The sequence below is a fragment of the Helianthus annuus genome, chromosome 9 (genome assembly GCF_002127325.2).
Source record: "Helianthus annuus cultivar XRQ/B chromosome 9, HanXRQr2.0-SUNRISE, whole genome shotgun sequence".
In the NCBI taxonomy this organism is placed as follows: domain Eukaryota; kingdom Viridiplantae; phylum Streptophyta; class Magnoliopsida; order Asterales; family Asteraceae; genus Helianthus; species Helianthus annuus.
The window spans coordinates 183,216,096-183,241,939 of record NC_035441.2 but is presented as its reverse complement, the minus strand read 5'-3'; the positions used below and the strand labels follow the sequence as shown (position 1 = coordinate 183,241,939).

The 25,844-nt window shown below is 36.8% G+C and overlaps 1 protein-coding gene and 1 long non-coding RNA gene across 4 annotated transcripts; both read right to left on the bottom strand.

Annotated features, from left to right (window-relative positions):
- Positions 1 to 589: 589 nt before the first annotated feature.
- Positions 590 to 17,940, bottom strand: LOC110868785 (vacuolar sorting protein 18). 2 transcript variants are annotated; one of them, XM_022118042.2, is made up of 23 exons: positions 17,801 to 17,940; positions 15,734 to 15,929; positions 14,916 to 15,125; positions 14,689 to 14,828; positions 13,943 to 14,038; positions 13,790 to 13,857; positions 11,617 to 11,848; positions 10,973 to 11,116; positions 10,775 to 10,894; positions 9,661 to 9,717; positions 9,521 to 9,580; positions 8,854 to 8,961; positions 8,604 to 8,746; positions 8,433 to 8,511; positions 7,971 to 8,033; positions 5,074 to 5,204; positions 4,892 to 4,997; positions 3,581 to 3,769; positions 3,276 to 3,503; positions 2,615 to 2,770; positions 2,366 to 2,527; positions 2,145 to 2,276; positions 590 to 983 (listed from the first exon to the last, which is right to left on the bottom strand). In XM_022118042.2, the coding sequence occupies exons 2-23, from the start codon at positions 15,894 to 15,896 to the stop codon at positions 810 to 812; spliced, it is 2,961 nt and encodes a 986-aa protein (XP_021973734.1). In that variant the 5' UTR covers positions 15,897 to 15,929; positions 17,801 to 17,940; the 3' UTR covers positions 590 to 809. The 2 variants fall into 2 exon arrangements, with proteins under 2 accessions (XP_021973734.1, XP_035833863.1); XM_035977970.1 differs by lacking the exons at positions 15,734 to 15,929; positions 17,801 to 17,940 and having other exon boundaries at positions 14,689 to 14,847; positions 14,916 to 15,057.
- Positions 17,941 to 23,983: 6,043 nt separating this feature from the next.
- Positions 23,984 to 25,124, bottom strand: LOC118482273. 2 transcript variants are annotated; one of them, XR_004868164.1, is made up of 4 exons: positions 24,980 to 25,124; positions 24,766 to 24,890; positions 24,453 to 24,496; positions 23,984 to 24,185 (listed from the first exon to the last, which is right to left on the bottom strand). It is a non-coding gene; the product is annotated as an uncharacterized LOC118482273 (long non-coding RNA). The 2 variants fall into 2 exon arrangements; XR_004868163.1 differs by having other exon boundaries at positions 23,986 to 24,185; positions 24,453 to 24,890.
- Positions 25,125 to 25,844: the final 720 nt, after the last annotated feature.

The window sequence follows — 25,844 nt, the reverse complement described above, 5'->3', positions numbered from 1 at the left end:
CGGAACCGATTGTGTTACTGCTATCACCTATGCCCCTCCAGACAAAAACAAAACGAATCTGTGGTTCTTCGACCCTAAAGGTGTTAATGGGATTCGAATCGATCTAGCTAAACTATACTCAGATAGCCGCGATCAATATCAGACCCGCTAAGCCCCGAAGAAGTCCAAGAACCAAAGCGGGAATTGAGGGTAGAGGAGATAGCGAGGCACGAAAAGAATAGGAGAGAAACCGACCAGGAAGCGAGTGGGAGAATCGCCGTACCGGAATAGAAGGTTAGGTACTAACCGGAGAAGAGGACCGGGACCTGAACTGCTATTCCAGCTGAGTTATCTCCGCCGAGCTTCCGGCGAGGGTTCAGGGTAATGTGTCTTGTACAGTAAGTATCACCCGTAACCCTTTAAATAATCATAATTAAAGGGGGTTTCATCTTGTAAATGAATAACGTTTGGTTTTTTTCATTATGATTTTTTAATAATTATGTCAAAATGAATGAGAGAATTAAAACAGATGATGAGAGATACACGAGCTATATTATTTCACCTAACTCCTTGATATGTGTAATTAGTAATCACTATTCACCAACATAAATAAAAAAAAAATAGATCTTCACTTGAAACATCATAAGATCCATACAACAGCCTCGTGCTTAACACCAAACAAAGGTCAACTCAGACGATGCAAGAAAAACAATTGTATGACGTTAATATAAATATTGTATCCATAAACACCACATAATACATATCAACAAAAACGAAAGAACCACCACCCTCACACTTGTGCTTTAGTTTTCGACGCAAACCGTCTTGTTTTACACGACAAAAGCAATGCCCTTCTCAATCCCAACATTCTTGGACATAATCTCCCATGAAGAAACCAGATATGATTCTTCCGGCAAAACAAATGGTTTCGAAATCTCACTTATCATCAGATCCCCACAAAATGGGCATTCACTTGCTATTGCATCATCTAGTTGTGACCGAATCTGTTCATCACCGAGCCAACTCAGAAACCAAAACATTTAAATAATATAAGGGTATAAGAGCATTCACATCCAAATAACCAAATTATGTGTGTGGTGTTTTTAAAATATAAAGAGTATAAAAAGTGGTTGTGAGTGGAGGAGAGAGAAAATGTTACTGTTCATCTGTATATTTGGGGGGGACACTGTTCACCCCCTATAATTTTTTTATATATTTTGAAAGTGGTTGTGAGTGGAGGAGAGAGAAAAGATAATGATAAAGGTATAAAAAATATTATTTAATTAAAAAAGAGAGAAAATGTTGTGTTTTTTAGTGTAATTTATGGTGAAAATATGGTGGATTGAATGTGAATGCTCTAAGGAGTGGTTAGACACTTGAGAGTGGCAAACTAAAAATCAACCAATCAGAGTGCGCTACGTCAATCAGTGAAAAGTGTTTAAACTATGCTGAAAAGTGTTGGCCATCAATGGTTAGACACTTGGTGAAGTGGTAAACTTTAAAAAAAAAGGAAAAAGGTGTGATTGGTTGATATTTGAATGGACCCCACCCCACCCCCTCTCTCTCTCATACCCTCCCTTCACCGCAGCGGCGTTTGAACCCCGAGCGACATTGAAACCGATCGGCAAAGGGGGTCGGCGGCAGTGTTGCCGCGCGGCAAACCCCCTTGCCGAACTCCTTTCCCGCACCACACCGTATACCCTAATGAGTAAAATGCCATTTTCGTCCCTGAGGTTTGGCCAGTTTTGCGACTTTCGTTCAAAAGTTTGTTTTTCCGCATTTGGATCCAAAAGGTTTGAAATCTTGCCATTTTCATCCGGCTCGTTAACTCCATCCATTTGTCTCCGTTAAGTCAAGGGTATTTCCATCTCTTTTGTTAACTTAAAGGTCTTTTTCAGGGGTATTCGGTCTTTTTACATAAAGTGCAAAAGACCAAATTGCCCTTTAAGTTAACAAAAGAGACGGAAATACCCCTGACTTAACGGAAAAAAATGGATGGAGTTAACAAGCCGGTTGAAAATGGCAAGATTCAAACCTTTTGGAACCAGATGCGGAAAAACAAACCTTTGGACGAAAGTCGCAAAACTGGCCAAACCTCAGGGACGAAAATGGCATTTTACTCTAATACAATTAGTTAATTACACATGTAAGACTCACATACATACCTTATCGATAGGGGTCACACTTGTGGCTACGTCATCACCACTTAACGCACCATTTAACCCACCGTTTACACCCTCCTTAGGCTCCACACTCATTAAAGTGAGTTGCTTCTGAAGATCCAGTATATGCTCAGCCTGCAAATGGATTTTTAGCGTTTCATTGATCGCGCATATGTGCGCGTGTGATTAACCGATAATAAGCTAATTAGCACAATAAGACTTACTTGATTTCGATTGGTACATTTGGTAACATGGGCAACAAGGCATTGCGCATGAAACGCGTGTCCGCATGGGAACACATAGAAAGGGGCCATTGGCCCAATTGTTGTATAACCCCTCGCCATTCGGTAATCAGCACCCGAAGGTAAAATTACCTTCTTGCAAACCTGATGAAACGTAAAAAAAAAAGAACAAATAATTTATGTTTATGGTATACTAATAAAGGAGAATATTAATGTACTGAAGATAATTACCCCGCATTCTTCATCACGGTCAACGACCGTATATCTTTGAGCAAGGGCGCTAATGTCATTTCTTATATTATCCGCACCGTGTGTTGCATCATTCATCTCCTCTTTTAATTTTTCGATTTGCTGGTTGTAATCCTCTAAAGATGAACAAATTGCTTCCTACAATTAAAAGAAACATTAGCTTTTTGCTGGTTATGAATTTATGATACAGTAGGCGAGTTAAATGCCAATTTTGTCCTTGAGGTTTGGCCAGTTTTGCAACTTTCGTCCAAAGGTTTGTTTTTTCGCATCTGGATCCACAAGGTTTGAAATCTTGCCATTTTCATCCGGCTCGTTAACTCCAATCATTTTTCTCCGTTAAGTCAGGGGTATTTTTTTCTTTTTTTGTTAACTTAAAGGACAATTTGGTCTTTTTCACTTTATGTACAACCATTTAGCATAATGTACGAGTATTTAAAATACCCTTACTAAGTACAAAAAGAAGAAAATACCCCTGACTTAACGGAGAAAAATGGATGGACTTAACGAGCCGGATGAAAATGGCAAGATTTCAAACCTTTTGGATCCAGATGCGGAAAAGCAAACCTTTGGACGAAATTCGCAAAACTGGCCAAACCACAGGGACTAAAATGGCATTTTACTCTACAGGAAGCCGATTAATTACCTTGAAGTCGTCAATTAGTGCAAAGTCCGGGAAGAAAGGTAAGATATCTTCGATCTTTAACAGACCGTCGGTTTCCTTAAGAAAAGCAATTGCTTTCCTAATATTGTCTCTTTTAGTACCTTTTTCTTGCTCGACAACATGTTTGGCAACCATAAGCCATAACTTTTTCCTCAAGTCTTCATCGTCTTCCACTTTGTCTGCTTCGGCCATTGCGAGCTCTGGGTCAACCTTAATCAACAAAGTTAAACATGAAAACGTTAAACGAGCATAAACCGGTAATAATATTCTAGTGAAAATAATAGCACCTGAAGAGCAAGCGCAACGGCTTCTTCATGCATGAACATCATGCTGTAAATATGTACACATGCACGCATACGTTTTTCTTTGAGGCAAAGACGAAGAGCGTACTTAGGATCGTAAAAGAAATCAGGGCCGTTAGACCGTCCTTTCCCGAACTTGCATTGTAGGAACCGCAAAAGAGCACTTTCATCTTCCTGGCCGTTAAACAAACACGTTTTTTTTAATTTTTATTTATTTTATATACTAGTGATATTATAGAATGATAATGCAGAGTGATAAAACCGATTTAACCAAACCGAAAAAAACCGAACCGCGTGATAAACCGTAAAAAACCTAACTGAAAAAACCGAACCGAAATTTACAGTTCGGTTACTATTTTGCATTTTATGAAAACCGAACCAAATAACCTAAAAATCATTTTTTAATGTTTGTTATATATTGATTTAGGAATTATTAGTTTTATTCTTGAATATTAAGTATTTATAATAAAAACGTTAACATCTATATGTGTCTTTGAAATAATTTATCCATTGCACAAGAAATAACAAAATCTAACATAAAAAATAATTTTCAAACAAAAGAAAATGATTTAATAAAAACTTTGAAGAAACATAAAATTAGATTACAAGTTAGGTTTATGTGAACGATATTTATTAAAAAGGTTAATCATAATAACTTAAATGTAAACATCTAAGAAAGATTATTAAATCTCAGATTATACCTTTTTTTATTTTTTGATTGAATCTTACATAATTTTGTTCCGAAACCAAAAAAAAATGAAGAACCAAACCATTGCTAAAACGGAAAAAAAACCGAAACCGAACGGTTTTCAATAACCAAAAACCGAACATTTCGGTTACAGTTTCACCAAAAAACCGAACCTAACCAAACCATGCACACCCCAAATCTAAGCAGTCAATAGCGGTGCTATAGCGGTTAGCAGACCTCAGGGTGTGTAGCGGTCCAAATAGCGGTGGCCTATAGCGGTTCCGCTATTAGCGGCGCTAAATACCGCTATAGCGGTTATAGCAGTAACGGTGTTTGATTGTGTTAATTCTTAAATTAAATACTTCAAAGTTACTATTAGTATTTGATTTGCAACAGGTTTTTGATAATGGAATGATATTACTATGAATTTTGATATTACTATTAATATTTTTCAATGATATATTTATATATATATAAAAATACATAAATTATGCATGGTATAAAAATTACCGCTATACCACCGCTATAACCTATATATCATATAGCGGACCTTGACCGCTATTCGATTTTGGACCGCTTTAACTGCATAGCCCCTAATAAACACAAACCTTCTTGGCATATAGAGAGAGCAAGAGGTTATGAACACCCGGATCTTCATTCTGCAACCGATGAACGCAAAATTCTAAATACTTGATTACTTCATGGGTTTCATTCCTGCGATATGAGATTTGGTAGGAAGATGCGTCAATATATTCATAATGAATTTGTTACAATTCTATAAAGTACTTACTTTGCATGGGGTTCACTTGAATAAGACATCATTGCGGGAATCAGTTTTCGTGGATTCAAGTCTTTTCGGGTCATCCATGATTCAACGGTTTCGTACGCATCAAGCATGATGAGATCTGGAGCAAACTTATACTGCACCACATGAAACACACATTATACTACCATAATAAATCCAACAGCTGTGGTTACAGGATCATTTTGCGAATTGAGGAGCAAAATGCCGTTTTTGTCCCTGTTGTGCGACTTTCGTCCAAAGGTTTGTTTTTTCGCATATGGATCCAAAAGGTTTGAAAATCTTGCCATTTTCATCCAGCTCGTTGACTCTATCCATTTTTCTCTGTAAGTCAGTGGTATTTCAGTCTTTTTTGCTAACTTAAAGGACATTTCGGTCTTTAAGTTAACAAGCCGATGAAAAAGGCAAAATTTTGGATCCAGATGCGGAAAAACAAACTGATACGAGCCCACTGCCACTGCTGGGTCGAACTGGGCCAGGTCAAGCCCACTCCAGGATGAGTGGTGGGAAAAAGGCCGCACAATCAGAACGTGGGCATAATCCTTGAAGTTAAAGAGTGGAGACGTGGGGAAAAACCTACGAGTAGTTCAGTTTAGCATTATATATTTGATGTTCTGTTTTAGTTTTGAGATGTCAAAGTTATTTATCTAAATTAGGGTTTCTACGCCTTGTAACCGGAGATTGCCCATCTCGAATCGGGCCAACTATCTCTTTCTTTGTGTTTTCATCTATTCGAAGTTTTCAGTTCTTAACATTTGGTTCCATTGCCGGGAAATTCATGGCGCCTCAAACCCGGAGTAACCCAGAGCCAAACTCGTCCAACCCAGATCCTGTGGCTGCCCAATTGGCCGCAATCGCATCTTCCATGGAATCCTTGCAGAACGAAGTTGCTGCTCTCAAAACACAAGCCCAAAGAAAAGAAAAATCAAGCAGTTTTGTTAACCGGTATGACGAGTAGGGCTGTAAACGAGCCGAGTCGAGCCAAGCTAGACCCAGCTCGAGCTCGGCTCGAACTCGATTCGAGCTGGCTCGGCTCGAGCTCAAAGTTCAAATCGAGGTGAGATTTGAGGCTCGAGCTCGGCTCGATTAGAATTCGAGCTAGCTCGGCTCGGCTCGATCTAGCTCGGCTCGGCTCGATCTAGCTCGAACTAACAAAGAACCGCAAAACTTATTACTTAAAAAGCTCTTAAAAATGAATTTCTTCATAGCCTAAGGGCCATAATTGCCATTTAATTTAACCATATGGCTAAATATGCAAGTATAAATAGTTAATTCACTTTCTCCGTTGTCTTTACATACTTTTATAGGGGAGATACTCCCTTACTTTTTGTTTTCTAAGCGATGTGGGACAAACAATGAAGGATGTAAACCTTATCGAGCCAGCTCACGAGCCGAGCCAGGCCAAGCTCGAGCTCGGCTCGTTTACAAATCGAGCCGAGCCGAGCTGGCTCGTTTACAACCGAGCCAATTTCGAGCCGAGCTTTTTTCGAGCGAGTTTCGAGCGAGCTGCGAGCCACGAGTTTTTTGAACACCCCTAATGACGATGAAGAATCTTCCTGGAACAACAACCGGCGTTATCGTCCATCCAACAAAATCGAGTTTCCCAAGTTCAGCCACCACCAAACTGAAATGAAATCATCCAGCACTTCCCAGCCCAAAACCGAAGCCAAGCAGATCAGTTCTGCATCAGCAGCGCCTCCCGTTCCACCACCACTTACCCCGCAAAACCCTCCTCGCCTCTCGGATGCTGAGAAACAATCCAGGTATCTTAAGGGTGAATGCTTCCGCTGTGGTGACAAATTTCGACCTGGACACCGTTGTAAAACAGGTAATTACCACCTGCTTGAAGCAGCCGATGATGTAAGCTATCCAGTTGTCAACACCGGAGAGAATCGTCCGGTTAATCAGGAAGATATGGCAGACATCAGCCTTCAAGCTCTCATGGGAAAATCGATCTTTCCAGCCTTAATGCTCATGGGTTTCATCAAGATGCAACAAGTATTAGTTATGGTTGACAGCGGATCCACTCATAATTTTATAGCCGATTCGTTTGTTAAAAAAGCAAAGCTATCAATTGAAGAGATGGTTCCTTTTGGTGTACGAATTGGAAACGGTGAAGTTATCGATTGTAATCAAATAGGCAGAGAAGTTGTGCTACAGATCTCGAACTTTCAAATTACCCAAGATTTTTACCCGTTTTCATTGGGGGGAGCTGATGTGGTGCTTGGCATCCGTGGTTAGCTACACTTGGCACCGTCCAAGCCAACTGGACCAAAATGTTCCTTAACTTCGTTATTGATGGTAAAGAATTTAAGTTGCAGGGAATACCACCTGATATAAACACTTCTGCTACTTTTCGTCACCTCCAGCTGGAACCAAATTGCGGAATTTCAAAGATAACTTCTACACCAATGCTTCATCCTAGACGACTTGAGGACAAGCCGTTTTTCGGGGCCGGCAGTATTGATACGAGTCCACTGCCACTGCTGAGTCGAACTGGGCCAGGTCAAGCCTACTCCAGGATGAGTGGTGGGAAAAAGGCCGCACAATCAGAACGTGGGCATAATCCTGGAAGTTAAAGAGTGGAGACGTGGGGGGAAAACCTACGAGTAGTTCAGTTTAGCATTATATATTTGATGTTCTGTTTTACTTTTGAGATGTCGAAGTTATTTATCTAAATTAGGGTTTCTACACCTTGTAACCGGAGATTGCCCATCTCGAATCGGGCCAACTATCTCTTTCTTTGTGTTTTCATCTATTTGAAGTTTTCAGTTCTTAACACAAACCTTTGGACGAAAGTCGCAAAACTGGGCAAACCTCAAATGGCATTTCACTCCGAATCGAGTGAAGGGAAGTGATATTAAAAAGAAGAAAGAAACCCTTACCTGAAGATCAACAGAAACACCAGGTTTTTGAAGTACATCCAAGGCTCTTTTCGCCTCTCCTTGCTACACAAATACAATAAAGAATATATCAGTAAAATCATCATCATCATACTCAGTATATCCCACTAATCGGCGTTTGTCTCAATTGTTGAGTGTTATGTGCCTTATGTCCAAGGCTTGATGCAAAACTGCTATCGAGCCGGGGGTCTCACTGGACGCAGCCTCTCTATTCCTTTGGGGTAGAGGTAAGGTTGTCTACATCTTACCCTCCTAAGACCCTACCTTAGCTTTGCTATTGGTGGGATATACTGAGTATGATGATGATGATGATCGGTAAAATCCATTATAAAAATGGGCACACATTGAGTTATACGGAAACACTATTGACTCAAATTTAAACAAATACATTTAAATATAACTTGCTAAAGTTTAGAATTCTAAAATTATAATTAAAAGAAAAACCTGAATGTAGTGATGAATGACAATCTCATATTGTTCCTTTAGACTAGCAAAATATACCAATTCATCAACTCTACCGTAGCTGCAAAATATATAAACACATGAATTCAACAAACGGCGAAATATAAAAAATAAGAACAATGGTGTAACTGTAAGCAGCTAAACGATACGAACCTTTCGAGTAGCTTCATTGTAGTAGCCTCATCCAACACGTCTTTACTGTCACTGAGAAAAGCACGAAACTCCATAACGATAGATTGGTATTCGGAATTACTACGCTTCTCCGGTGAGTCATCTTCCAGCAGTAATCTATTGATCTAATCAGTAAATACATAACATCTAAAACAATTAGATAAAATAATATACAAAAAAAAAAAAAAAAAAAAAACCTTGTATGCTTCAAAATAAAAATAATAAAAAAAACCTTGTCAAGGTACAGTTCAGTGGCCCATGTAGATATCATCATTATTTGAAATTTATCATCTTTCACAATATTATCAAGCTTCCGCAATAAAAATGTCCTTAACGCATCCTGCAAGTAACAAAAAAGACAGAAAATTCTCATAGAAGTTTGTATATGATCAGAGAAATTAGAGTAAAATGCCATTTTCGTCCCTGAGGTTTGGCCAGTTTTGTGACTTTCATCCAAAGACTCGTTTTTCCGCATCTGGATCCAAAACGTTTGAAATCTTACCATTTTCCTCTGGCTTGTTAACTCCATCCATTTTTCTACGTTAAGTCAGACGTATTTCCGTCTTTTTTTGCTAACTTAAAGGGCAATTCAGTCTTTTTCACTTTATGTAAAAAGGCCGACCGCTGAAAATAATCGAATTTGCCCTTTAAACTAGCAAAAAAGACAGAAATACCCCTGAAATAACGGAGAAAAATAGATGGAGTTAACGAGCCGGATGAAAATGGCAAGATTTCAAACCTTTTGAATTCGGATGCGGAAAAACAAACCTTTGGACGAAATTCGCAAAACTGGCCAAACCTCAGGGACGAAAATGGCATTTTACTTAAGAAATTATTAACCATGCCAGAGTCGATCATATGAAGACTGATAAGATAGAATGAAACGGAACCGTGTTTACCTGTTCACCTATGCCGATAAACTTTAATGTGATCTCTTCAAACGACAATGCATAGTTGATCTGCAAATAAAAACTACTTATTTAAATTAAACTGGGATGTAACGGAAAATAAACAAATAACGTACAAGATAAACACCCACTTTAGCAAAGAATGATGCCGCTCTAAAGAAGTCCCGGGCTGAAAAAGCAGCTTCGGCCTGCAACACACAAATCACTTGAGCCAACAATGTTGTAAAGCAATATAAATTATATAGAACTCTATTTTTCATATCAAATAATAAATCTTTGGGTAAATTACTTTTTGAATCCCTGTGTTTTAGTGGTTTTAACTAGTTGAGTCCAAAAGCAAAAAGTTTAACGACCTGAGTCCCTATAAGCATTTTCATTAACCATTTGAGTCCTTATGAGTCCACATTTTAACCTTTTGAGTCCAATTTTTTGGACTCAAATCGTTATAAAATGAACAAAATTGGACTCAAAATGTTATAAAATAAATGGCTAGGGACTCAGGACGTTAAACTTTTTGATTTTGGACTCAAGTGGTTAAAACCACTAAAACACAGGGATTCAAAAAGTAATTTACCCGATATTATTATTAATATAACAAAAGAGGGTGTCTTACGAATGGTACCTAAGACACCACCTCTATTCTTTTATTGTTTTTATTTGCTATATTTACAACAATGCCATCCAACCCAACGGGTTTTTTTCTTTTTGTGTATTCAACCCTTCAACTTTTAGCATTGCCACTTACACCCCCTCAGCTTTCTAAAATCTTTGTAAAATGTCATTTTGACACCCTCGAGTTTACGTGCTTATTTTTATGTGCGTGGGTCAAATATAATATGTTTTCGTGCTTATTTGTATGTACGTAAGTACGTTTTTGGTTGGTCTTCATTTTGTTAGGAAACGAGCCGGGTCAAATATAATATGTTTTCACTAGGCGGTATAAATTTGAGTAACTTTACGTTTCGACTCAACCGCAATGCGTGGTACCATTCTTTAACGTAAAAAAAAGTAAAAAACACTACTTTCTTACATTCTTATTTTAAGTACGTTTCATTATAAATCCAAGTTGGTTTACGTTTCAACGTAAATTTTCTCGGTTATGAGTCGGGTAAAAATAATACATTTTCATGTGCGTTTTAAAGTTGGTCTAGGTTTTGACGTAAATTTTGTTCGAAAACGAGTCGGGTCAAATATTCGATGGTATAAGTTCGAGTTACTTTAAGTTTCGCCACTGCCGCAACGCACCTGTTCTAAGTATACTTGGTCTCTCTGGTAAGGATCGGAACAATTTGCCAACGCAGCAGCGTATTCCTTCAAGTCAAGGTACACTTTCCACATATCTCGGCCTTCATCGGTTACAGACACCTATTTTTGACTCTCAAAAGTCAGCATTTAATCAGAAAAGAGGGAAACGAGTCGCGTAACGGAACTCGTTATGCAAACCTGAAAGATCGAGTTTTCATCGTATGCATAGAACAATCCAGCAGATGCATCAATGGATAAGCCGATTATCCCCTTTGATGCTGACTCTGATGTCTGATCGAAATAAAGTTCTTCGACAATTTGCTCACTGATTCTATTTACAACCTAAATGACACCACAACAAATAAAATACAGATATTAATGGGATGAAAAAATATAAAGAGTAAAATGCCATTTTCGTTCCCGAGGTTTGGCCAATTTTATGACTTTCGTCCAAAGGTTTGTTTTTTCGCATCTGGATCTAAAAGGTTTAAAATCTTGTCATTTTCATCCGGCTCGTTAACTCCATCCAATTTTCTCCGTTAAGTCAGGGGTATTTCCTTTTTTTTTTTGTTAACTTAAAAGGCAATTCGGTCTTTTGAATACTTGTACATTATGCTGAATGCTTATACATAAAGTGAAAAATACCGAATTGTCCTTTAAGTTAACAAAAAAGATGGAAATACCCCCCCCCCCCCCACTTAACGGAGGAAATTGGATGGAGTTAATGAGCCGGAAAGTCGCAAAACTGGCCAAACCTCAAGAACGAAAAAGGCATTTTACTCAAATTTAAATTACAAAAAAGTTTGATGATAGATACAACCGTACAAGTGGTATTCACGCACCTTCACCCTGTTTCCAATTAGAAGCAAAAAGTGGAACTCTGAGAGTGCGATCGAACTCGGTTTAACCACTTCACCACCGTCGCTTAACTTTGAGTAATCAAGAAGAGCTTTGTTCTCGACAAAATTCTCGCCCCGTTGCGTTCCAAAATTCAGACCACCGTGATAAATACCAGCTCCGGAAAGCCAAGCGAAATGCACTGCTCGTCTTTGTTTGATGAAGAAATGCAGCTCGCTACATGATAACCAAACTATGAGCGTTTTCAACAAAATCAAAAGATAAATTATTAATGTAACAGTCATAGTTGTTAATGGCGAATAGCGACAAATAGCGATAAGGTACCTATATGCTACATAGCGAATAGCGATAAATAGCGGGCAGCTATTTTATAAATAGAGATACACTAGAATTTTTTTTTTATTTATATGCATATTATATCAAAATACCCTGGTATATATGCTATTTTACATGTATACTTAACAAAAACCTAAAATCCAGCTATTTTATAACTATATTTAATTTTATTTATATTAAAAAAACAAAAAAAAAAATCGCTATTATCGCTATCTATCGCTACAACCCTAACAGCGAGCCTAGACCTATACGCAACGTAGCACGCTATTGTGATCGCTATGCTCGCTCTTGACAACTATGGTAGCCAACAGCCAAGTATCCACATCCAAAGCTGTGTCCAGAATAGAGTACTAAGAAACTAACTTCCCAATTTTCACATACGAAATAGTGGTAGTTTATAAAATACAAACTATCTTGTAAGATTTAATATTGACAGTTGAAACTATACCATGTTACATTGTTAGAAAAAAGCGTTGGGTGTTACTACGGCTGTAACAGAAAAAGATGGAGCAGAAAACACAGAAGAACAGCAGCGGCTGCTGTTCCAGTTGCGGAGAAAAGGGCTGCCGGCTGCAGCGATGGCTGCTGATGTGGCAGCAGCTGACGGTTGTTGGCGGCTTGGTTTTAAAACACGCGCATAATGCGTGATGCGAACGATGCGCTGATGAGATCGTATCAGGTGATGCGATGCGCTGCGATTACATGATACGAGGCTGATGCGCTCTAAATCGCGTAATGCGCTCCTGATTCGCTCGCATGATGCGCCCTGGTGCGCGCTTTTTTCTGAAATCGACCACTATTGAGTAAAATTGAACAAGGAGCTTGTAGAATGTGCTTAACAAGCTTGTACAATGAGCTGATGAAGTTGTTAAATGAGTTCCTACATAGATTACTTGTACCTTTTGCATAGACTACTTGTACACTTAAGAGTTCAAGGCTTACTTTGGTTATATTGAACTTCTTTCATGGTAATAGAGCTATTTTGTTGTATTAATTTATTTTAATCTCTAAACTTTTATTGTTTAAAGTTAACAAGTTAAAATATTATCTATAAATATTTTTTTAAATAACAAACGCCTTGCATACGTGATGCGCGCGCATCACGCATTGCCCATCGGCTTTTGGGATCAAAACGCATCGGAGCGCATCGCGCATTTTATAACCAAGGTTGGCGGTTGTTGACAGAACTCGGTGCTAGGATTGGGTATCACGGATGAAACAAAACACAGCAGCATCGGGGTGCTGTCTGTTGCGGCTCTGTGATGTTTCCACTGAAATACAGTCACACGTTTACCCAAAAAAAGAAATACAGTCACACGCAAACACAAACACGATGCACAACAGACAGAAAAATAGAGAATACCAAATTTTACGTGGTTTGGTCTATTGCACCGCCTAACAGAAAGTCAAAGCCTATTGCACTTATATTTAAGCCACATTTATGGGGTGTTTGGATGTGTGTTATCAAAATTGTTAATCGCGAATAGCGACAAGTAGCGGACGGCTTTTTTATAAATAGCGATACACTAGGAAAAAAAATTTAAAAATTGTATATGTATATATTATATATAAATACCCTGGTATATGTACTATTTTACACGTATATTTAACAAAAACCTAAAATCCAGCTATTTTATAGCTATATTTAATTGCTATTTATATTTATAAAAATAAAAATAAGGTGTTGCTATCCATCGCTACAACCCTAATAGCGACACTATACCTATACGCTACATAGCGCGCTATAGCGATCGCTACGATCGCTATTGACAACTATGGTAACAGTTTTATATCGAAACTATACGTATATAAAGCACTTGCCTGTTTGGTATGTCTCCAGGAAGCTCCATAAAATGCACTGCACGATCTGCATAACTGGCAAAGACGGCCTAAGTTGAAAATATAAAAAATATCAGTAAATAAATTATAGCATGTAACATGCTGACAAACATTCAAATTCGCAAGTTGAGTTACCTCTGGAGATCCGGTACCCGTAAAAGAATAAAGCCTTGTTGGAGTAACGGCCATAATATAATATCTAGTTCCATTATTAAAGCTAGCTGTTTCCATCTATACATATATAAAAAAAATAAAAAACAAGTGTGTGTGTGTGTATAAGAATCTATGGGTGAACCGAAAACCGAAACCGAAAAAAACCAATTAAACCGAACCGAAAAAACTGAACCGCACAAAAAACTGAGAAAAAACGAACCAAAATTTACAGTTCGATTAAAAACCCCAACCGAACGGAATAACCTAAAAAAATAATTTTTTTAGTGTTTGTTATGTGTTGCTTTAGGAATTATTAGTTTTATTCTTGAATGTTAAGTGTTTATAATAAAAAAAAATGAACATGTTTATTTATCTTTGAAATGATTTATCCATTGCCTACAAGAAATAACAAAATTTATAATAAAATTAAATGATTTTGAAAGTATTTGGAGAAACATAAAAATAAACTAGAAGTTAGGTTTATGTGAACGATATTAATTAAAAAGGTTAAACATGATAACTAAAATGTAAACATCTAAGAAAAAATATTAAATCTTGAATTATACTTTTTATTTTTGAATCTTACGTATTTTGTTCCAAAAACCGAAAAAACTGAACCGAACCATTGCTAAAACCGAACAGTTTTCAATAACCAAAAACCGAAACGAACCGTGCACACCCCTATAAGAACCTGAAAGAAATAAATAAATTTTAGGAAGGAAAGGCACCTGTAGCCCCTTGAAAGCTTCTGGCAATTCAGAGAGTTCGAATATAAATTTTACGTATTTCTCCCTCTTATCTTTCTCATCAACAGCGATTTCATGCAGTTGACCATTATCCGTACCAAGAATAACCTCTCGTGTTGAAGCTGTTGTAAAACACCGATACTAATAACAACAGGTACATGAAAGTGATAATTTATCATGTAATAGTAGAAGATTAAATACTAACTAACCTTCTGTTATCTGTTGCCGATTCCAGGCAACGGTATTGACCACGAGGCCTTTTAGTTTGGTCAACACCCTGGGCTTGGGCCACTTTGCATGCATGTAATATGTTTCGGAAGCACCATTTCCAACTACGTTGGCGATACAATGACTCCCACCGGGATCAACGAAAACTTTATGGATGGATTGGTCACCACGACCAGCGGAGAGATCGATATCTAAACATAATGAATGATAAGTATACATTATTAGTACGTAAGCAATAACAAATATATGTGTACTAGGTTGTAACCCCGTGTATTACACAGGTTGAATAAATGAATTTTATATACTAAATAATAAAACAATATATCTTTAAAAAAACTCCTTTATTGCACGGGTTGAATAAATGTAATTTTATATATATACACAGATGTGTATAAACGATTGTAGATTCATGTATATAAAGAAAGATTATGGTTCTGAACATGTTTTTTCTAGTGTACAACTGTACATGTGTGTCAAATATGTGTTTATAGTTAAAAAACAAGTATCGTACATATATGATTGATAGTATACACATATGTACACTTTAAAAATTGACAATGTACACGTGTATAATTAAAAATTGACAATATACATATGTATATATGCAAAAAATACTCTTAAAACGTGCGATTTGAAGTAAAAAAAAGAACTTTTTTGGCTTAGAGAGAATGTATGGTCCAGAATGGTTCTCACGGTTCTCAATTAGATGTGTTTCTCTTAGGATCCCCACCCTCTCTCTCTCTCTCTATCCATATATATATATACACACACACATATTATATGAGCAGGAGGAGATTACCGTAAGAATCACCGACACCAAAATCATGTCTAATTAGCCATCCAGTACTGGTTCCTAGAACAATGACATCATTTCCGGATGCCATGCAAGTAATAACTCCATGACCTTTTGCTGCATATCTTTCTAGAAGATCGACGGTAAATACCTGTCTTTTGAATTCCATCTTCCCCACATACCAGTTTTGGAAACCTAGAAGCTGAAGCGAGAAAACAAAGTCCAAACACCGAAATTATATTAAATTTGGTGATTGACTGTTTATCAATTTACAAGCATCACTAAAGGGCTTGTTTGATTAAACAACTAGTATTTAGCCTCCCGCGTTGCAGGGCGGGGGCCGTAAAACTGCACTACCATTTTTATGAGAGGAGGCGTAAAAACGTGTTAGGCAGCAAACCAACGGAGAAAAAACGTAAAACAAAAATAACAAATTTATAAGAAGTGACTTACGTAACGTACAAAGTATACAAACTCAAATGTATACTGACACCTATTAGAAAGTCGAGGAGGTTAAAGTGATATTTTATAAAGTTTTTAAAAAGTAGAGGTCAAAATAACAACTTTAAAACTTGAGAGGAAAAAACTGACATCAAAAGAATAAAAAAGTTGAGAAGCCACTTTTAATCACTAACCAAATTTTGGTGGCAAAACTTCAAAACCAAAAAAGGCAACTGGCGCAATGTGATGTTATGGATTGATATATATATATAATAATGTGATTTAGTTCTGATTATATCAAAAGATAACCAGGCATTATGCTAGAGACTCCACAAAGACATGACTCTATGCAAAGGACTACATGATATACAAATGCAAAATGCTTACTTTCTGTATATGTAAATGCAAAATGTTTAGATTGAACGGATAGAGACTAGTTATCATAGTTACTAATGGTGCTAGGTGCACTCAAGGCACTAAAAAACGAGGGCCTGAGAAAAAGGCACAATGAAGAAAAAGTATACTATGTATTAGAAAAATAATAATATTCTTCAAATAAAATAAACAAAAGCTATTATATAACATTAAATATCATCTATTTAGTACCAAAAAATTGTAAAATATTAGTGTATTGGTGTAGAAAGTAGTTTTCCTTAGATAAAAGCTTGGTTTAAAAAAGCGCGACCTAGGCGCGCCTAGGCGCAAGGCGCAGGGCCTGGGGCTTTTTCGCTCAGCGCCTTGTGTAATTACAGGAAGCGACCAAAAGGCGCATTTTTTGATGTTTTTTGTGGGCTTTTTGGCCTGAGGCGCGCGCCTCATGTATCTTAGGCGTTTTACTGCATAAAAATGTTGTACCTTGGGTTTTTTGACTTGTACATGTAAGTAAAATGGTATAAAAGCCTTACTTATAGCTATATTTTGGTTAAAGGAAGCTAAAAACCTATGGGATATGTATGGGATATATAAAAGAAATTATATAAACATCTTGCGCCTCGGGTACGAAAAGCCCACCGCTTTTGCGCTTTGCGCCTCAATTTTAGACCTCGTCGCTTTTGTGCGCCTCTCGCTTTTTAAAACCAAGGATAAAAGTAGGAATCTGGCTGGAATCCTGCCGGAATTTAGAGAATTTGGCCAGAAACTCTCCGGCCTGGACCATCACCTAGAGAATTAAAGAGCAATTGCCAGACCTCGCCTTGCATGAAGAATGGGCCTAGGCGCAAGAGGCGATGTGTTTTAACAACTATGCTAGTTAGACAAATGCTACTATCACTTAAACCACAAATGAATTAAAGAAACAAAGATGGTTGTCCCAAATGGCTTAAGAATATTATTAATACCAGAGTCTAGACATTGAAAAGTACCAATTATCAGTACTAGAATATCAAAACAATTCTCAACTCCAAAACTTGTCCAGTTGCTAAACATTCAACAAAATCATAAGACATAAACTAAAAAAGTACATAATGAATGATTCAAAACATAGTCACATAATTCGCTACGATTTTCGTTTTGGTTCGTCCGATCCAATTCGCGGTACGAACACGATCCGGGATCGCGTTTCATAAGAAAAAACAATTCAAATGTAATAGAGAAGAAATGGTGGCTAATCGAAGTTGCTGAATCGAAGCTTACCTGCTGATTGAACCTTGCCTTCCCTCCCTGCTGCTGAATCGTAGAATGAAAGATCTGTCAGTCGCCTGTTTGTTTTTTAGGTTTAGAAGATGGAGGAGAGGAGCGAACAGGGGAGAGGGGAGATAGACCAGAGCACGGTTATTTTCATTTTATTTTTATTTTTATTTTAACTATATATTATTAGCCAGTAAATAGTGTCATGGTTAAAAAAAATTAATCTGTTTTTTTACCTAGTATAGTTAAATTATTTTGAGTTCTTTTTATTTACTCTATCTATTTTTATTGTTAACATGATTTTCATTTTTTACCCAGCATAGTTAAATTATTTTGAGTTTTTTTTTTTACCTACTCTTTTTTTGTTTTGCTGTTAACATGTTTTTCATGCCATGTGTCTTCTTCTTTTTCTAGATCAAACACATTTCTCTATCATATTTCTCATTAGTTCCAGAATGTCATTTTATCATAAAAAACTCACCACCTGCCCAACTTCTGCTTTTTGCAAAACATGGCTTCCGTAAGCCACTTCCTTCTTCAGAGAAGGTTCTTATTTCCGTAACGCGTTGTATTTTCTTTTTATTACTGGAGCGTAACCTACTCATAGTTTATCTGCAAAACTTTTAAATTTTTTGAAGCATGGGCCCTTAGAGAAGTTAAAGACAAGCTGCAGAAGCGTGGTGAATAGCTAACATGGAGATTAGACTTTTAAAAAACATTTGATGGTACATCTTTTATATGTCCAACAGAGATTAACATGTTAATAGTAATAAAAAAAAATTATTTTCTAAACGTTTTATGTTACTTGCATGTCGATCTTGAAGAAGGAAAGGGACAAGAAATCATAAAGTTGTGGAATGCTATCCGAGAAATGCAAGGAAAATTGGAAAAGGCACACAATCAAATTATTCATGAAAAAGAAGCAGCAAAATCGCTACTGAACAAGCTCCGCGTAATCAAAGAAGTGCCAGTTATTGATAAAATGAAAATGGAGTAGTTGGAAAATCGTAATCATGAAGTTCCTAGGCGGACCCACTAAGTGGCTCCACACTTTTCGAAATTTAGATGTTACGTATCCTATCAAAATTTGATTGAACTCGGTCTTTTTCGAATATTGACCACATGTAAATAATTGATGAAGAATAAAATCAAAGTTTACATATATTGAAATGATATATTTGTTTTCTCCCTAAAGGTTCAAACCCTACGGGGTCTTTAATTTAATTGTTTACTAGTGGGAAACCCGCGCGTTGCGGCGGAAACACACTACGCATCAGGCAATCTGGTAGAGAGCGGAGTGAGGATTTAGATATATAAAAGGGTTCTTCGTTTAATACTATAATGAAAATATCACTTTCAGATGAAATCACTTTCAAGGTTCGTATTTTTCGTCATCAAAGTTAAGTTCTTAAATAATCAGGCCTCTTGAACTATTTGGCATGGATTGCTTGTGCTCATGAGTTATAGGCACACGTGTATCCATGAAAGGACTTCCATTTGGACCAAACAAGCTCGATCCAAAAGGACTTTCATTTGGACCAAATAAGCTCAATTCAAACGGACTTGCATGATGTGTACCACTTGGTTTGATAGATAACCCGTTAAAGTGGGTCAAGCTCCACAGAAAATAGAGAGAAACAAGATGAAATCAAGAGAGAATTTGAGACTTAGTATTTTTCATTCATAAAATCTGAAAGACTAATTCATCCCTTTTTAAAGAGGTACAAACTAACAACTAAACCACTACTACCCTAAAAATAGGAAAACATGGAAACATGTAGAACTGTGATCCCCACGATCTCCATTCTAGCACCCTACACTATTACTAAAAAATAGAAAACAAGTAATTAATAAAAAGACTGATTATTGACCACGTGACCATTCTCCTTCTTGACACCTGCATGGGCTTACGAGTAGAGGCACATAACATTGCACCCATGAATGGACCCCCAGCATGGCCAAATGGACTTGGTTGCAACATTCCACCCAGCGGGTTCGTGAAAAAAGGGTCATCAAATGGGTCCCTTTATCCAAATAGACTTGGTATACCACTAAAACCATCGAAAGGGTCACGGGTTCCAAAGAAAGGATCGCTTCTTCCACCTTGCATTTCTTCAAAAAATTCTACCTGAAAGATGAAACATGTTAAAAATTTTCAGAAAAGTTATCGATACCCATCCCGTTTCCCAATAACAATATTTTTCCAAATTCTCAAACGATACAATAACACCTATAACGAAAGTAAAGTATATAGTGCATAATTGCTTGTCTTACCATCTATTATAAAAAGATGTGTTATATTAAACCGAGATGCAACAAGTAACCAAAGAATCAGCTAGATTTAGCAGAGAATGCATACACAAAATGCACGAAGAGCGGATATTTGTCCTTTTCGTTGCCGAAAGTGAAAGCGTTACTGAGCTGAGCATGTTATATGAAGTTCACTGTGGCATCTCCGATCAGTAACCAGAAAAGAGGCAGACATCTATCTCCTTTCTATATCTAGAGTGTTTTAAAATTTGTTGAGTATGGCTGAAATGGTCATCACCCGGTGAGGTGAAAAAAATCTGAAAAGGGAATCTATTTTATGGGACTTTTCATTCAAGCATCTTCACACGGTGAGACTTAACATAGTTGAACTGGCTCTTGTTGAGTATGTTTGAAATAGTCATCACTGGTACATTTGATCCAAGTATCTTAAAAGTTTCTTAAAATAACAACCAGAAAAATAATGGACCCTAATTCAGTCTGCAACCAACAACTTTATTTATGCACTGCACATTGGACATGGGAGGATTCGGAAAGGTGTACAAGGATGTTTGTATACCAATGGAACTAAAGGATTTAAAATATGTAATACTTCTACTGTAACAAATTGATGTGTAAATAATATAATTAATCACTAAAAAAGCTTACAGTAGCCAATTTTGATCTGAAAGTGTTCCATACTGAGTACCTAACCTTTGTTCCATCTTCATTCTGAAAAAACTCAAATTAATCAATCAATTAACAAAGTCACTCAATTTTCCAAACTAAAACTTATACTGAATTTCAACTAACCTGTAGTTGCACCAAGATCCTCTTCTCGTTATAAACCACTTCACCAAAAACCATATTCGCTTCGCCGGCAAAAACTTGCCCTCCGCTACCGCCATCGCGACCTCTACCTCTTCAGCCACCGCCTCTGCCGCAGCCATCTCCACAGCCGCCACCGCTATTGTATTGAACTGAGTGAAGAAGACATACCTCGGAGCTCTTAGGTTTGCATTCAATTAGTGGATTTTTGAAGGTTCATGTGTGAAGTAGCGAGCACTGACGTTTTATAAAAACAAAATCAGTCAATTAGGGTTTGTTAAGGAGTTGTTTCGCCACAAATAAGACCTACTGCCACCATCTTATGGACATCTGTTGGATTTTTAACCTAATTAGAACTAATTTTGTTCAAATTTGTTCAGTTTTTAATCTGGCCTCTATGGATATTGTGAGTATAAATAGAGGAATTATTATTATTTGACATAGTATGACACCCCAAGAACTATATAAATGTCACTACGACATAGTATGACACCCCAAGAACTATATAAATGTCACTACATTTGATTGAAATCTACATCAAATTCAAAACACTTACCTAAATTATAGCTTGCGTCATACAGAATCGGATAAATCTAGTGAAACTTTTGTGCTGCGAAACAAACAGAAATGATGTTGGAAACGGAACCCCTGAAACATAGTTAACCAATCAAGAAGTACGTAATCAATAAACCACATTCCACATTGTCAACCTCCTAATTTTAGTATATATTAATGAAATCAAATGCTGTAAGTAAGGCGCTTATAGAAATCTGATGTTACCTCAGTCACAGCAATGAAAAGAACTTCAGTTGGTCCAATAAACTTGCATCAAAACGAATAGTTTGATAATGAGTTCCTGGAAAATAAACGGAACCCATTTATTGAATCGAAAACCAAAATTAAGTCATTCAAAATAAAAAATACATACCCCTTTTTTTATTTGAAATGAAATCTCCTAATCCGAAAGCAAAGCGTTCCTGAAAACAAAACTGAATCATAAACATTATTGTGAAGTAGAATCTATTCAATAATCCATAACAAATACCAAGCTGATGTATTCCAGTAATTGCCAATTGCCAAACATTCAAGCATCTGATTATTATTAGTCCAATTTAATGCTAACATCTCTTCCAAAATTCTAGAATTATACATAAATTCTTGATATTTAAACAAAAAGGGGGCAAACCAGTAAGAATTCAAGAGTTTCAAATGGTTAATCATGCTAAAAGAAAACAGTAGTCCAACAACAATGCAGGGCTCGGATGAAGAATGTTGACAAAGACTCGTTTATAAACTCAAAATGACCGACATGACCCATTAATAAAATTACAAGTATTCAATATTAATAATAGTTAAAACTTTTTTTAACTATCTAGATGTCCTATAAAAGCCTAATAACACAAATTGACTCTTTTATAACACCTAAAAATTTTGATTATCATGACAGAGACTCATTTTTTAACTACCAGACTTCATCATCGATGGAGATAGGCCCCACGATCTTTAGAGTATATCGAACTTTTGGCTTGTTTAGTTTGCTGAACTCATTAGGGGTGGCTGTCAATGAGGAGCAAACCAACTTAAAATCAAGAGTAAGCTGCCATTTTGGTCCCTGTGGTTTGGCCAGTTTTGCCACTTTAGTCCAAATCTCAAACTTATTACATCTGGGTCCCTATGGTTTGCATTTTGTTGCCATTTTAGTCCAAAATCCAAAAACCCTATTTTTTTTTACTGTTGCAACCTCCTATTTTGTCCTGTAGTGCAGGGGCATTTTGGTCATTTTGCTTTTCATTTTACATTTTCTTAATTAACTTCATCCCCAAATAAATCATCATCATCATAAAACCCTAACAGACTCTCTCCCTTCTCTCTCTCTTCTCTCTCTAAATCGATCAGTTAAGTCGAGACCTAGATCGATCAGCATAATCCCCAAATAAATCATCATCATCGTCCCACCTGAGCACCACTTCGGCGTCGTCCCTACCGAAACTCAGATCCACCATCGTCACCGTCATCTCTGCGTTCCTCTCTCTCTCTCTCATGTTTCTCTCTCATTCATGTGTATTGGAGAGAAAAGCTTTGAGTTTCAGATCTGAATCGAAATCAGAAATATTTTGATCTGATTGTTTGTGGGGGTTAGAGATCAGAGAGATTGGTGGTGGCGGTGGTTATGGTGGTGGCGGTGAAAGAATGAAGCAGAAGCTCCGGCGGCTGTGCGTCTTTTTTGGATGGTTTTAGCGAGAGGGCAGGTGGTGGGGCGGTGGCGGGTGGAGTGACGGTGGTGGCACTGCAGATCTGGATCGAAATGGCAGTTTACTCTATGAGGCAGAGAGGAGCAAGGGTTTCTGAGGGTGGTTGCCGCCTCTTTCCGCCAGTGATTTTGATTATCTTCAACAACCCTCCGTTATATGTGTATATGTATTGAGAGAGAGAGAGAGACAGAGAGACAACTGTTCTTTCGTGGTGTGTGTTGTTACTTGTTTTGTTATGCTTGTTCACCATGAGGCTGTGATGATTTCACCTAATCTGTTATGCTTGCAACCTCTGTTTGCAGCCATGACGGTTTTACAAATCGGTTTTGATTTTTTTGAAGATGATGTTCTTGATTTTCTGGATTTTCTGGGTTTTGATGATGATGTTTGATTATGTTCTTGAAGATACAGATATGAGCCTCGTTTCTTTTTACAAATCGGTTTTTGTTTTGATTTGTTGTCTGTATTTTGATTTTTGTGATGGTTTCTGGTTTTGTTCTGGGTTCTTGATTTTCTTGAAGATGATGTTTTTGATTTTCTGGATTTTGATGATGAAGTTTGATGATGTTCTTGATTTTTTGGGTTTTGATGATGAAGTTTGATGATGTTCTTGAAGATAGATGTTATTAATTACTGAAATGTTATAATAAATTAACATGGACCAAAATGCCCCTGCACTACAGGACAAAATAGGAGGTTGCAACAGTCAAAAAAATAGGTTTTTTTGGATTTTGGACTAAAATGGCAACAAAACGCAAACCACAGGGACCCAGATGTAATAAGTTTGAGATTTGAACTAAAGTGGCAAAACTGGCCAAACCACAGGGACCAAAATGACAGTTTACTCTAAAATCAATAACCAAACTAAATATTTAAATATTTTACTGATATTTGCAAGAATTTACAAGGTTTTGAGTTTGTGTAAGCTTACAAAAGTCGTTAACATCCGAGCCACTGCTTGAAATATCAAATTCGTATTCATCATCTTCTTCATGACCAGTTGGTGGTTCAAGAACACTCAAAGCATTCCTTTGCAGCTTCACTTTAACTCCATTCTTCAGAACCTAGTAAAAGTTGGACTGCTTATTATTAGTCAAATACATAAAATGGCTTTATAATTAATAATCACACAATATAAGTATCAATCTTGTTGACTAAAATTAGTACATTAATATGTGTTGACTAAAAATGTAATGTTCGATTTTCACTCACAAAAATGATCATTTATATGCAGCGTATTAACAAAAATATGCAAACAACAATTTTTCAAGAATGGATCGTATCATGAAGCATAGCGTCTAAAATCATCATCATAGTAGTAAAGATATTACCAATTGAACGAAGCCAAGAATCTTCAACCGCGTTCTACAAAGTTCTGAAAACATCATCAAGATTGTTGCTTAAGTAGCTCTGCTCTGGCCATCATCCAACAGTTCAGATATGCTGATTAATTTATATGGTTCCCAATGTTGAATCATCATGCTTTCTTTTTCGCCGTCTTTCACAAGATTTAAAGGCCTCTTACAAAATCCAAAACGCGCTTTGTACAACCGATACCAGTTTAGAGTAGGTGAATATGTAAAATGAAAGTGAAAAGAGTACAAACACATGTTGCCAAAACAAAAGCACAGAGGCTTCACTAACCTCTCATTGAGAATCAAATGTTGAACCCTAAAAGCGCAAAAGCTTTTAAAATTAATCCAAACACGGTCTCATCTCCTTCTCATTTAACCCTTTTCTTCTTGAACCCTAAATCCCCAGATACTCCCCTAATTGAGAATCGAATGTTGCAATACGTTGTGATAATCAACAAATCTGATTCAAATTTCGAATCGCTTAACAAAAAATTAGAAAATACCTTAAATTGTGCTTCCATCGCGTCGATCTACGAGACCTCTGAGCAGCCTCAATCGCTTCACACTGGCAATTAAAGCTTCTTGTTTTGTTGTTCTGAACTGAGGAGGGATGGAAAGTGGAAACAGAAGGGAAACTCAAAACACGAATTGAATAGTCACGATGTCTATTAGGTATGGATGTAGGTCTAATTTACTATTCTACCTTCTAGTGTCTTAAAATTTTGTGTTTTTTAGGCCATGTGTAGTCATAAAACCCTTTTGGGGGCGTTATGCGACATGTGGCATGCCACGTCACGCCGGGGCTTTATGGGGCGTTATGCAATTTGAGGCCGTAGTCATAAAGCCCCTGTGTAATCATTACTCATTTTTTAATTTTTATTTTTTTTAATTCATTTGTAACTTTTTTAAAAATAAAATTCATTTCATTAAATAAAAAAGTACAATAAAATAAAAAAACATTAAAATGTTACAAAAAAAAAACAAAATAAAATGTTAGTGCAAAATTTTAAAAAATAAAAATTGAAAATAAGTAAAAAACAGAAAATAAATTTACAACAGAAAATAAAAAAAAACAGAAAATAAAAAAAAACAGAAAATTAATAAAAAAAAACAAAACAGAAAGTAAATAAAAAACAGAAAATAAATATAAAACAGAAAAAAAAACAAAACAGAAAATAAAAAAAAACAGAAAATAAATTTAAAAACAGAAAAAAAAAACATACATATGACCGGGTCCTCCGAAACATCGATGAAAGCGCGGGTTAACGCATACTCCTCTTCGGGCTCCCACGTTATCACATTTTTTTTCGCTCGGGTGTTGGTTTCCACTTTCTTTTTATGTGCCCGTTTTGCTTTTCATTTTCCTTT

Excerpts from the sequence above, each read along its gene's own strand:
- LOC110868785 (XM_022118042.2), bottom strand. The coding sequence starts at position 15,896 with ATGGAATTCAAAAGACAGGTATTTACCGTCGATCTTCTAGAAAGATAT. Across the intron at positions 14,039-14,688 it reads AAGCTTTCAAGGGGCTACAG|ATGGAAACAGCTAGCTTTAA; the intron begins GTGCCTTTCCTT and ends ATATATGTATAG. Across the intron at positions 9,581-9,660 it reads CGGCATCATTCTTTGCTAAA|ATCAACTATGCATTGTCGTT; the intron begins GTGGGTGTTTAT and ends TTTTATTTGCAG.